The following is a 12,793-nucleotide window of genomic DNA, read 5'->3' on the forward strand; positions in this document are numbered from 1 at the left end:
CCTCCAAGAGCAGTATATCGGTAATGTTTGCTGGCAATGCTGAGGGAGAAGTTTTGCCTCCATTTGTTGTTTACATATCAGCACATCTATGGTCTACATGGAAAGAAAATGGGCCCACTGGCTGCCTTTACTTACATAGTCCTAGTGGATGATTTGACAGTAATACATTTAGCGAGTGGTTCACCAAGTTGATGCTATCAAGGCTGAAAAAGCTCGAAAGAAAGAAAGTAGTAACCTGTGACAATTTGTCCTCACATTTGACAACTTATGTTCTAGAGCTTTGTGGTGAGAATAACATTTAGTGAATCTGTCTACCAGCGAACAGTACTCACATTACACAGCCTTTGGACACTTCTTTCTTCAGGCCTACGAAAGTGGCCTGGAGACTGGTCCTTACATAGTGGAAAAGTAGCAAGCAAGGTTTCAAAGACACTGTCTTGCAGAAACAGCATTTCCCATTTCTGTTAAAGAGATTAATGGATATAGTTGGTAAGAACTCAGCAAAGAACCTAATGGCAGGTTTCCAAAAGTGCAGCATTTATCCAATCAATGTTGATGAAATTCTTTGCCGTCTTCCGTTACAAACTTGTGACAAAGATGCAGTACAAGACTCTTTCATTGAAGCCCTTGAGAATAAGAGAACTGAATGGACTACTGGTGTTGCCAGTAACAGAGGAAGAAAGAAGCTTTCAGTCACACCTCGTAAAAGTGTGACAGTTATGGAGAAAAAGGTTTTGAAGAAATACAGAAGAAGTCACAAAAATCAATATAGTAGCTCAGGAGAAGATACTGATGCCATCTCTCTCAGAGATTCTTCTGAAGATGAGGATTATCTGAGATCTCAAGTCAGGTCACCATCACCTGTAGAGTTTGAAGTGGACGAAACCCAGTTACTAACCAAGCTGAAGAAGAAAAGTCCAGAATTTGGTGAAGCTGTGCACACTGTGGGCCAGTATCTGATCTTCAGATATGAGGGGGAATATTTTCCTGGATTAATTACTGATGTAAGCGATGATGGAGCTACAATAAGTTCAATGCAAAAGTCTAAGAAATCATGGAAGTGGCCAATGCCGAAAGATGAAATGAAGTATGACTTCGATGAAATAATTTGCACCATTCAGCCTCCGAAACAGATAAGCAAACGTGGCTTATTCTCCATACCACAGCTTGAAGGATATTGGACCTGTTAACTCACAATATAGGCTACATTTTGTGTTAAATCTAGAATTTGTTAAATTATTTTGGTAATAAAATTTGTTTCTGCTAATGATATTGTTATTTTTTAAAATTCTGATGGTCAATCATGGCTCCAGTACTCTGTAGTCCTTGTTTCTTTAGTAATTGCTTTATTCCCTTTCATTCCTATGGTCAAATGTAACTCCAGACCTCTGTAATCCTCATTTTTAATGAAATTTAGGCATCTGGTGGAAGGTATCCCCAGGGCAAGGAAACCTTGTACCACTTTTTAAAAAAAAAACAATAAAAAATAGAAATGAAAGGTTATTTTAAGAGATATAAATACATAATACTTTGCAAAAGACTGTTGTAACTAATCAAATCATTTTGAGAAACAAAAACATTAAGGAACCCATGTTTTTAAACTATTTTCTTAAAAAATCTGTAAAAAGTGGAGCAAAGTAACCTTAAATGACGGTATTGATGTGACTTGTGCAACTTTCCAGTCGTTAGGTATTGGTCTTTCTGTTTGTGAGCGGTTAGATACGGAGCTGTTATATAAGCATACTCTGAAAGGAACTTGAATAAAATACAAAGTGGACCGGAAACGTTGCCTTTATTAAGTGATTTAAGCTGCTTCATTACACGGAGGATATGTTTGTAAGTTACTCATGTTGGCATTTGTTCTAGATTCGAATTCTGGAATATTTAATTGGTGCTCTTTGGTGAACGAGTTTCGGAAAACCGTGTTTAGTAACTCTGCTTTAGTCGCACGGTCAGCAGTGATATAACCATTGTTATCGCGCAGTGAAGGTTTGACTGCGTCTTGTCGCTGGTGTTCCTTACATATGACCAGAATCTCTTTGGATTTTCTGCCAGTTTCGAAACAGAGTTTCATTGTGGAAACTATTAAAAACATCTCAAATTGAAGTTTGCGCTAAATTTAGAGTTTCTGTAAAATTTCGCCAACCTTGCGGAGTTCACGCTCATTTAAATTTGGCATACTTTTTTTGTTGCTTCTGCAAGTGTGTTGTGACTCGTTTATAGTCAGGTTAGAAGAAATGCAGGTTGCCTCTTAGATAGGCGTCTAGCGAATTTTTTTCTGCCTTTTTAAATAGATGAACTTAGCGTTTATTTTGGTGGGTTCGAACGTTACGGTATTCAGTCTCGCTACAACTGCCTTGTGGTCACTCCCCCCTACGCTTATCCGCCTGTGATCATAACTGCTTCTCAATTAGTGGGTGGCCACTCTACCGTTTAGTGTCTAATGCTGGTATTGTTGTGCCAGTGCTAATGTCTGCCCCCTGTGACGTACAATAAGGAGAGGTTCACATGTAATCAAGGGTGCCCAAACGATAGTTTGTAGGTGGGGGCCTAGATCTGGAGGTATGAGGTATTCTACATATGTTGTTAGACAAATGTTCTAGTTACGACCCAGTTAAAAACCTAAGTAATACGGACTTTTAAATCATTTTCTTGGAAGTAAAACACCTGACTACATTATATTTTTTTCCTTTCCTTGAGAGCCAGAGGATGGGGATGGGGGTGTTGTGTGCTGTAGTTTTGGCCAATTTGTTATATGGGATGTCAAATCAAACACTTTTCAGCCATCTAATTTCCAAAGTTATTTTATTTGGCTACCAGTTTCAGCAATTTATTACGCCATCTTCAGGCCCCCTGACTGAAGAGTAGGAAGATTCCAACCTCGGTTGCAGTCAAATTAGGGGCCAGCGTTCAAATACCGGTATCTGTAGATATTTGCTAGATACAGTGGGCTAAATAAAATAAGTTTGGAAATTAGACGGTTGAAAAGTGTTTGATTTGACATCTTGTACTCAACAGCCGAGTCCAGCAGTCATCTCTGAAAAGATGGACATACAGAGTTCGTTATATTGTTTTGGTACAGTTGAAATTCTTTTGTGCCTGTGCTTGTTATTTATTTCCTACCAGTCTATATTTAAGCGTTGTGTAGAGTTTACGTCCATCAGCTTGTTTGCATCTGGATCTGGCCTGTTTTCAATGATGGATGTTTTTTCTGCAGCAATGTTCGGATCTTCATCAACGTTATTTCTCATTGGAAATTTGGCATCTGATGGTTTCACATGCTTTTTATTTCAGTACTTCCTTGACTAGTGATAGTAGTAGATGCTGCTTTTCTGATGTACAGCAGTTTTGCATTTGGGTTTTTCCTCAGATGAGTGAATTTCACCTGTTCTGTTTCGGCATAATGCATGGCATATCATTTCCAACAACCTCTATGCATTGCCTTTCCATTTTTCTCGAAGTGTGAGCTGCTTCTTCAGTTTGTGAAAACAACATTTCTAACCTATTGTAGAAATTAAAGGGTCTAGAGTTTTCTTTTTTTAAAAAATTTGTCAACACTAGCACAGAAACATCTTTCATTATTTTCGGATCTTAAGATTAGTCACTAATGCAACTAAGTCAACATTAACCTTGTTGCACAGCATATAAAATTTGACATGTTTTGCTGTATTACCGTCTTCTGAGATTTTGTTTCCTAATCTCAGTTCACAGTTTTCACAAAAATATTTTAATCAACCTTTTGAGCATTTTACAAGGCGACCATCACTATTGGCGTGGACTGCACATTCAATATGAAGTGATTTACAACACCAGAGACCACAAGTAACACTAAATTTCTTAGTTTCAATGTTTTTCTCGCACTTATCACAAATCATGCTCTCACTGAATGTGATCTTCCAACAGTACTTTGGGGACTATAGCTGTAATATTGCTCACTGTGGACGTATGTGTGGATGATGTGCGTTTTCACCTGTTATTGTTGTCTATTATTGAACTGAATAGTGATTTGCTACTGTGTTGCTCTGTGTGCTGTTAACAGTCTGCAATATGTGAGAAGACCCCTGTCACAACCATTTATTTGAATCAATGTACATGTGATGCATATTTAATATGGTGGCATTTGAATAGCTCAATCCCTTTTCCATCTCAAAGCCCGAGTCCACAGCCAAAGATGCTGATATTACCCCAATAAGTGTAACCCAATCAGAATGCAGGATAGTGAGAGGGTGAACAGGAAAAAGGCATTCCCTTCCATCACTTCCTCCTGGCAACTGCCATTCCACTCTACCACTTCTGCCTGGCATCTGCTTGTGGTCTGTGTTTTTAATCATCCGTAAAATATTGGACTCTATTGCCACCCTTTTGCATTTCACTGCTTCTCTTATGGTCTCCCAGATTTTTCAAATGTACACCACCAGTAAAGCAAGAAATGGATGCAAAAATACTCTACCAATAATGATTTTTTAAAATGTTTTATTTTATTTTTTTACATGGTGCCAGTATTAATAAATTATTGACACAGTATTGCTGATGTCATGTAAGCCCTACATACAAATGGAGAATTTGACTGATATATTTATTAGATATATCAGACTCGAGCATGACATTACCAAGTCATCAGATGATGTGTTTAAATTAAAGTTATTAATGCACTTTCTTGGGTCATACTGAATTTTACTTTCATTTCTGTAAACATTCCCCTTTCAGTATAATGACCAGGGTTTTGTTAGTCAAATATTCATCAAAGCAGTCACATGTTTCTGAAGATGATCCTTATGATGCTGGTAGTATCTTAGTCAGTAATTACACTGTGTTATCATCACCTCTTAGACATGTCCTGTATATGCTGCATGACAAATACACTCCTGGAAATTGAAATAAGAACACCGTGAATTCATTGTCCCAGGAAGGGGAAACTTTATTGACACATTCCTGGGGTCAGATACATCACATGATCACACTGACAGAACCACAGGCACATAGACACAGGCAACAGAGCATGCACAATGTCGGCACTAGTACAGTGTATATCCACCTTTCGCAGCAATGCAGGCTGCTATTCTCCCATGGAGACGATCGTAGAGATGCTGGATGTAGTCCTGTGGAACGGCTTGCCATGCCATTTCCACCTGGCGCCTCAGTTGGACCAGCGTTCGTGCTGGACGTGCAGACCGCGTGAGACGACGCTTCATCCAGTCCCAAACATGCTCAATGGGGGACAGATCCGGAGATCTTGCTGGCCAGGGTAGTTGACTTACACCTTCTAGAGCACGTTGGGTGGCACGGGATACATGCGGACGTGCATTGTCCTGTTGGAACAGCAAGTTCCCTTGCCGGTCTAGGAATGATAGAACGATGGGTTCGATGACGGTTTGGATGTACCGTGCACTATTCAGTGTCCCCTCGACGATCACCAGTGGTGTACGGCCAGTGTAGGAGATCACTCCCCACACCATGATGCCGGGTGTTGGCCCTGTGTGCGTCGGTCGTATGCAGTCCTGATTGTGGCGCTCACCTGCACGGCGCCAAACACGCATACCACCATCATTGGCACCAAGGCAGAAGCGACTCTCATCGCTGAAGACGACACGTCTCCATTCGTCCCTCCATTCACGCCTGTCGCGACACCACTGGAGGCGGGCTGCACGATGTTGGGGCGTGAGCGGAAGACGGCCTAACGGTGTGCGGGACCGTAGCCCAGCTTCATGGAGACGGTTGCGAATGGTCCTCGCCGATACCCCAGGAGCAACAGTGTCCCTAATTTGCTGGGAAGTGGCGGTGCGGTCCCCTACGGCACTGCGTAGGATCCTACGGTCTTGGCGTGCATCCGTGCGTCGCTGCGGTCCGGTCCCAGGTCGACGGGCACGTGCACCTTCCACCGACCACTGGCGACAACATCGATGTACTGTGGAGACCTCATGCCCCACGTGTTGAGCAATTCGGCGGTACGTCCACCCGGCCTCCCGCATGCCCACTATATGCCCTCGCTCAAAGTCCATCAACTGCACATACGGTTCACGTCCATGCTGTCGCGGCATGCTACCAGTGTTAAAGACTGCGATGGAGCTCCGTATGCTACGGCAAACTGGCTGACACTGACGGCGGCGGTGCACAAATGCTGCGCAGCTAGCGCCATTCGACGGCCAACACCGCGGTTCCTGGTGTGTCCGCTGTGCCGTGCGTGTGATCATTACTTGTACAGCCCTCTCGCAGTGTCCGGAGCAAGTATGGTGAGTCTGACACACCGGTGTCAATGTGTTCTTTTTTCCATTTCCAGGAGTGTATTATTTTGGAAGTATCAATTCAGTGAAGAGCCAATCTAATATATTATGTCTCTTGAACCTCTTTATCAGTTACAGTTGTAATGCTGACATAATTGCATTCATGAAACTTTTTCTAGAGTTATGCATACTTTTGTGCCTACAGTACTGTTCTGTCTAGAATTTCTCATCCTACTCACAGCCACAATTGTATCATGTACTTTCTTTGCAGCTGTGTACAGTGCAAGGTCTGACAACACTCCAGTCATCTGACACAAACCATTCTATTTGATGAATGTTTCATCATGACACTGCACATATTTTTAATACTGATGCACATTTCATCTTTGTAGTAATGCAAGGCAAACTTGGTAACACAGCTCTTCTTTTTTCAGTACTTATGGCAGAATTACTGAAGCACTTCTTTCCAAAACTTGTCGATCTTCACAACTATGCTGCAGCCAGTTCAAAATCTCTGAAGATAGGCAACTGGAATCTTTTGAATAGAAAGGTGAGTGGTTGTTCGTCATAATAAGCTAACATTCACTGATAGCAAGCTCCTCTGTCATAATGTCATGTAAAGATAACACCAGTCAACAACATTTTTATTACAAAGAATGTGAATTGTGTTCTTTACTAAGTGATGCATTTTTTTTGTGACTGTTACCTTCTACTTTTCTAACCCTCAACATGCATATGCATACACATATTGGTTATTCTTTTGTGACTTAACTTACATATTCTGTAGATTTAATTGTTGGTAAATATTCCAAAGCTGTACAAGTAATTACTATACATTCACCTCAGCTGAGAATAAACCTCCCAGAAATAAAGGTAGATTGGCTACACCTGTCATGTGGGCTACTGCACATGGTTAAGTGGTGCGGTGGGAGGTAGTGGGGAAGGGTGGGGGAGGGGGAGGAAACCCACCTCTTCCTTGGAAGGCAAGCAGCACACAGTAGTCAATACTGCATTCACAGTGTTTACTACAATGCCATACTGCTATAGTGTGCTGTATTGTTCCCTAGCTAAGGTGAAAATGGGTGGAAATGATCTTTTCCATTTCAAAGACCTCATTCCACTGATGAATGTTTCGTTGATTTGTTGCTTAAAGTTGAAAGAATATCATTGATGTCTTTCACAAGTCTCTGCAAGAACTTTTTAGGCATCTGTAGGGCAGATACCTTCATGATATTGTACAAGAACTACTGAGAATATATCTCCTTATGGGATGTGACATATCTCTTACACTTTTCTTTCATCTCATTTTTTCCCCTTGTGCATCCATTTCGTCCTTTTCGTACTTTTCACACATATTTGAGTGTATTTTTGCGTAACTTTTCGGACGTAATTCTATTTCTTACGTAATTTTTCGCATTTTTTGCACCACCATGGATCCTTGCTCCTTCCATCTGCGTCAATATAGATAAGTTTCCTTATCCCTAGCCAGATCCCAGTTCCACATACTGTTCCTGCATTGTTGCTTGGCTCATGAAATCCCCCCTAATGGCCTTATGATCAAATTACTCAACTCTGGATGCCACCCCTCCTTCCACGATGACCTCCAGCTGTTCAGATTGCGCCAATCCTTAGGCCTCACCAACATAGTCCTGGAAAACCATAACAACCAAGCCCAATCCTCCTTGCAGTACCTTCTCTCCATCCGCAAAATTCTTCTGCTATGTAATCCCAAATTCCTGGAACCCATAACACACAGTGAAACTCTTGCCCTGCAGGAACTTGAGCAACATGCACAACGCTACCTCAAAAAGCTCTCCATCCTGCTCACTTCCTACTCCCGCCTCGGAGTACCACTACCCACCACTTCTACAACAATCTCCAAACCTCCCCCACGCCCCCTCATAGCTGACAAACCCTGTCTTGCAGATCTACTACACTTACCCCACCCTCCAAAACTCCCTCCCACCACCACACAGAACCCAGAACCAAAACAGACCTGCAACACCATTATGAATCTTTCCTCCAGAAGCCTTAGTCCCACAGAAATATCAGTCCTTTCCAAAGGCCTCACCTTTTGCCCCACTCCCAAATTCAACCATGCAGGACTAGTTAAAGACCTTCTCTCCTTCTTCCAGTCCCTACAGTGGAAACACCTTTTCGCCACCAACCCGGCCAGTCAGACTCAACCAAATACCAATATTGAACCTTGCCTAACTCAGTTCACTCCTCCATCCAACCGTGATCCACCCCTTCTGCTTCCAAACCACCCCCTGTTAACTTTCCAGAATTTCTTAACCTCGAACCTTGCCTCACCATCATTCCCCAAATCACTCAACATGCAAACTAACCTTACATCTACAGAAAGAACCACAGTCCACCATCTAAAAACTGTTCCCAATCTTATAATCCTACCTGCAGACAAAGGCTCCGCCACCATTGTTTTGAACCACAAGGATTACGTGGCAGAAGGATCCCGTCAGCTGTCAGAAACTTACACCTACGAACCATGCCTCAGTGATCCCATTCCAGTAATCCAGCAGGATCTCCAGTCGCTACTCATATCCTTAGGCCCATCCCAGAACCTCTCCCCAGAGTCCATCTCTGTACTTACCCCTAACACTCCCTGCACTCCCACCTTCTACATGCTTCCTAAAGTCCATAAACCAAACTACCCAGGACACCCCATTGCAGCCGGTTACTGTGCCCCCACTGAGAGAATCTCTGCTCTTGTAGACCAACACCTTCAACCTATTACCTGGAGCCTATTCTCGTATATAAAAGATACCAAACATTTCCTCGAGCGATTCTCCACAGTTCCTGTCCCTTTACTACACAGTGCCCTGCTCGTCACTATTGATGCCACCTCCCTGTACACCAACATTCCTAATGCCCATGGCCTTACTGCTATCGAACACTACCTTTCCAGGCGCCCTGTAGATTCCAAACCAACAAGCTCCTTCCTAGTCTCCATGACCAACTATAACCTCACCCACAATTACTTCTCCTGTGAAGGCATTATCTAAAAACAAATCTGTGGTACGGCTATGGGCACCCACATGGCACCATCCTATGCTAACCTGTTCAGTGGCCATCTAGAGGAATCCTTCCTAAAAACCCAGAATCCTAAACCCCCAATCTGGTTCACGTTCACTGACGACATCTTTGCTGTCTGGATTGAAGGTGAGGACACCTTATTCACATTCCTCCAGGACCTCAACAACTTCTCCCTCATTTGCTCCATTTAGTCCTACTCAACCCAAAAAGCCACCTTCCTAGTTGTTGACCTCCACCTCAGAGATGGCTACATCAGTACCTCCATCCATATCAAACCTACTAATCACCAGCAATACCTCTATTTTGACAGCTGCCATCCATTGCATACCAAGAAGTCCCTTCTGTACAGCCTAGCCACCCATGGTCATCACATCTGCAGTGACTAGCCGTCCCTCTAAAAATATACCGGGGGTCTCACTGAAGCCTTCACTGACTGTAATTATCCTCCCATCCTTGTACAAAAACAAATCTCCCGTGCCTTATCTTTCCAGACTCCCACCACCTCCCAAAGTCTGGTCACAGAGGAGCATTCCACTCGTAACTCAGTACCATCCGGGACTGGAACAACTGAATTACATTCTCCGCCAGGGTTTTGATTACCTCTCATCGTGCCCTGAAATGAGAAATGTCTTGCCCACTATCCTTCCCACCCCTCCTATCGTGGTATTCCACTGTCCACTGAACCTACATCTACATTTATACTCCGCAAGCCACCCAGCAGTGTGTGACGGAGGGCACTTTACGTGCCACTGTCATTACCTCCCTTTTCTGTTCCAATTGTGTATGGTTCACGGGAAGAACGACTGTCTGAAAGCCTCCGTGCACGCTCGAATCTCTCTAATTTTACATTCGTCATCTCCTCGGGAGGTATAAGTAGGGGGAAGCAATATATTCGATACCTCATCCAGAAACGCACCCTTCCGAAACCTGGCGAGCAAGCTACACCGTGATGCAGAGCGCCTCTCTTGCAGAGTCTGCCACTTGAGTTTGCTAAACATCTCCATAACACTATCACGGTTACCAAATAACCCTGTGATGAAACGCGCCGCTCTTCTTTGGATCTTCTCTATCTCCTCCGTCAACCCAATCTGGTACGGATCTCACACTGATGAGCAATACTCAAGTATAGGTCGAATGAGTGTTTTGTAAGCCACCTCCTTTGTTGATGGACTACATTTTCTAAGGACTCTCCCAATGAATCTCAATCTGGTACCCACTTTACCAACAATTAATTTTATATGATCATTCCACTTCAAATCGTTCCGCACGTCTACTCCCAGATATTTTACAGAAGTAACTGCTACCAGTGTTTGTTCCGCTATCATATAATCATACAATAAAGGATCCTTCTTTCTATGTATTCACAATACATTACATTTGTCTATGTTAAGGGTCAGTTGCCACTCCCTGCACCAAGTGTCTATCCGCTGCAGATCTTCCTGCATTTTGCTACAATTTTCTAATGCTGCAACTTCTCTGTATACTACAGCATCATCCGCGAAAAGCCGCATGGAACTTCCGACACTATCTACTAGGTCATTTATATATATTGTGAAAAGCAATGGTCCCATAACACTCCCCTGTGGCACGCCAGAGGTTACTTTAACGTCTGTAGACGTCTCTTCATTGATAACAACATGCTGTGATCTGTTTGCTAAAAACTCTTCAATCCAGCCACACAGCTGGTCTGATATTCTGTAGGCTCTTACTTTTATTATCAGGCGACAGTGCGGAACTGTATCGAACGCCTTCCGGAAGTCAAGGAAAATAGCATCTACCTGGGAGCCTGTATCTAATATTTTCTGGGTCTCATGAACAAATAAAGCGAGTTGGGTCTCACACGATCGCTGTTTCCAGAATCCATGTTGATTCCTACAGAGTAGATTCTGGGTTTCCAAAAACGACATGATACGCGAGCAAAAAACATGTTCTAAAATTCTACAACAGATCGACGTCAGAGATATAGGTCTATAGTTTTGCGCATCTGCTCGACGACCCTTCTTGAAGACTGGGGTTACCTGTGCTCTTTTCCAATCATTTGGAACCTTCCTCTAGAGACTTGCGGTACACAGCTGTTGGAATGGGGGCAAGTTCTTTCGCGTACTCTGTGTAGAATCGAATTGGTATCCCGTCAGGTCCAGTGGACTTTCCTCTGTTGAGTGATTTCAGTTGCTTTTCTATTCCTTGGACACTTATTTCAATGTCAGCCATTTTTTTGGTCGTGCGAGGATTTAGAGAAGGAACTGCAGTGCGGTCTTCCTCTGTGAAACAGCTTTGGAAAAAGGTGTTTAGTATTTCAGCTTTATGTGTGTCATCCTCTGTTTCAATGCCATCATCATCCCAGAGTGTCTGGATATGCTGTTTCGAGCCACTTACTGATTTGACGTAAGACCAGAACTTCCTAGGATTTTCTGTCAAGTCAGTACATAGAATTTTACTTTCAAATTCACTGAACGCTTCACGCATAGCCCTCCTTACGCTAACTTTGACATCGTTTAGCTTCTGTTTGTCTGAGAGGTTTTGGCTGCATTTACACTTGGAGTGAAGCTCTCTTTGCTTTCGCAGTAGTTTCCTAACTTTGTTGTTGAACCACGGTGGGTTTTTCCCGTCCCTCACAGTTTTACTCGGCATGTACCTGTCTAAAACGCATTTTACGATTGCCTTGAACTTTTTCCATAAACACTCAACATTGTCAGTGTCGGAGCAGAAATTTTCGTTTTGATCTGTTAGGTAGTCTGAAATCTGCCTTCTGTTACTCTTGCTAAACAGATAAACCTTCCTCCCTTTTTTTATATTCCTATTAACTTCCATATTCAGGGATGCTGCAACGGCCTTATGATCACTGATTCCCTGTTCTGCACTTACAGAGTCGAAAAGTTCGGGTCTGTTTGTTATCAGTAGGTCCAAGATGTTATCTCCATGAGTCGGTTCTCTGTTTAATTGCTCGAGGTAATTTTCGGATAGTGCACTCAGTATAATGTCACTCGATGCTCTGTCCCTACCACCTGTTGTAAACATCTGAGTGTCCCAGTCTATATCTGGTAAATTGAAATCTCCACCTAAGACTATAACATGCTGAGAAAATTTATGTGAAATGTATTCCAAATTTTCTCTCAGTTGTTCTGCTACTAATGCTGCTGAGTCGGGAGGTCGGTAAAAGGAGCCAACTATTAACCTAGCTTCGTTGTTGAGTGTAACCTCCACCCATAATAATTGTTGAGTGTAACCTCCACCCATAGTAATTCACAGGAACTATTCACTTCTACTTCACTACAGGATATACTACTACTAACGGCGACAAACACGCCACCACCGGTTGCATGCAATCTATCCTTTCTAAACACCGTCTGTGCCTTTGTAAAAATTTCGGCAGAATTTATCTCTGGCTTCAGCCAGCTTTCTGTACCTATAATGATTTCAGCTTCGGTGCTTTCTATCAGCGCTTGAAGTTCCGGTACTTTACCAATGCAGCTTCGACAGTTTACAGTTACAATACCGATTGCTGTTTGGCCCCCACA

At 42.9% G+C, this 12,793-nt stretch overlaps 1 protein-coding gene and 1 long non-coding RNA gene across 3 annotated transcripts in view; one reads left to right on the forward strand and one right to left on the reverse strand.

Moving 5' to 3' along the window:
* Window positions 1-12,793, forward strand: part of LOC126175749 (sperm flagellar protein 1-like) — a 211,997-nt gene that overhangs the window by 115,522 nt on the left and 83,682 nt on the right. For both annotated transcript variants that reach the window (XM_049922715.1, XM_049922716.1), the window contains one exon: window positions 6,656-6,771. In XM_049922715.1, coding sequence (XP_049778672.1) covers window positions 6,661-6,771 — 111 coding nt within the window. In that variant the 5' untranslated portion in view covers window positions 6,656-6,660. The remainder of the gene's footprint in view (window positions 1-6,655; window positions 6,772-12,793) is intronic.
* LOC126175751 (uncharacterized) overlaps window positions 1-12,793 on the reverse strand; it is a 115,892-nt gene that overhangs the window by 73,671 nt on the left and 29,428 nt on the right. The window lies entirely within an intron of this gene.

Source organism: Schistocerca cancellata, chromosome 3, assembly GCF_023864275.1.
Source record: "Schistocerca cancellata isolate TAMUIC-IGC-003103 chromosome 3, iqSchCanc2.1, whole genome shotgun sequence".
NCBI lineage: Eukaryota > Metazoa > Arthropoda > Insecta > Orthoptera > Acrididae > Schistocerca > Schistocerca cancellata.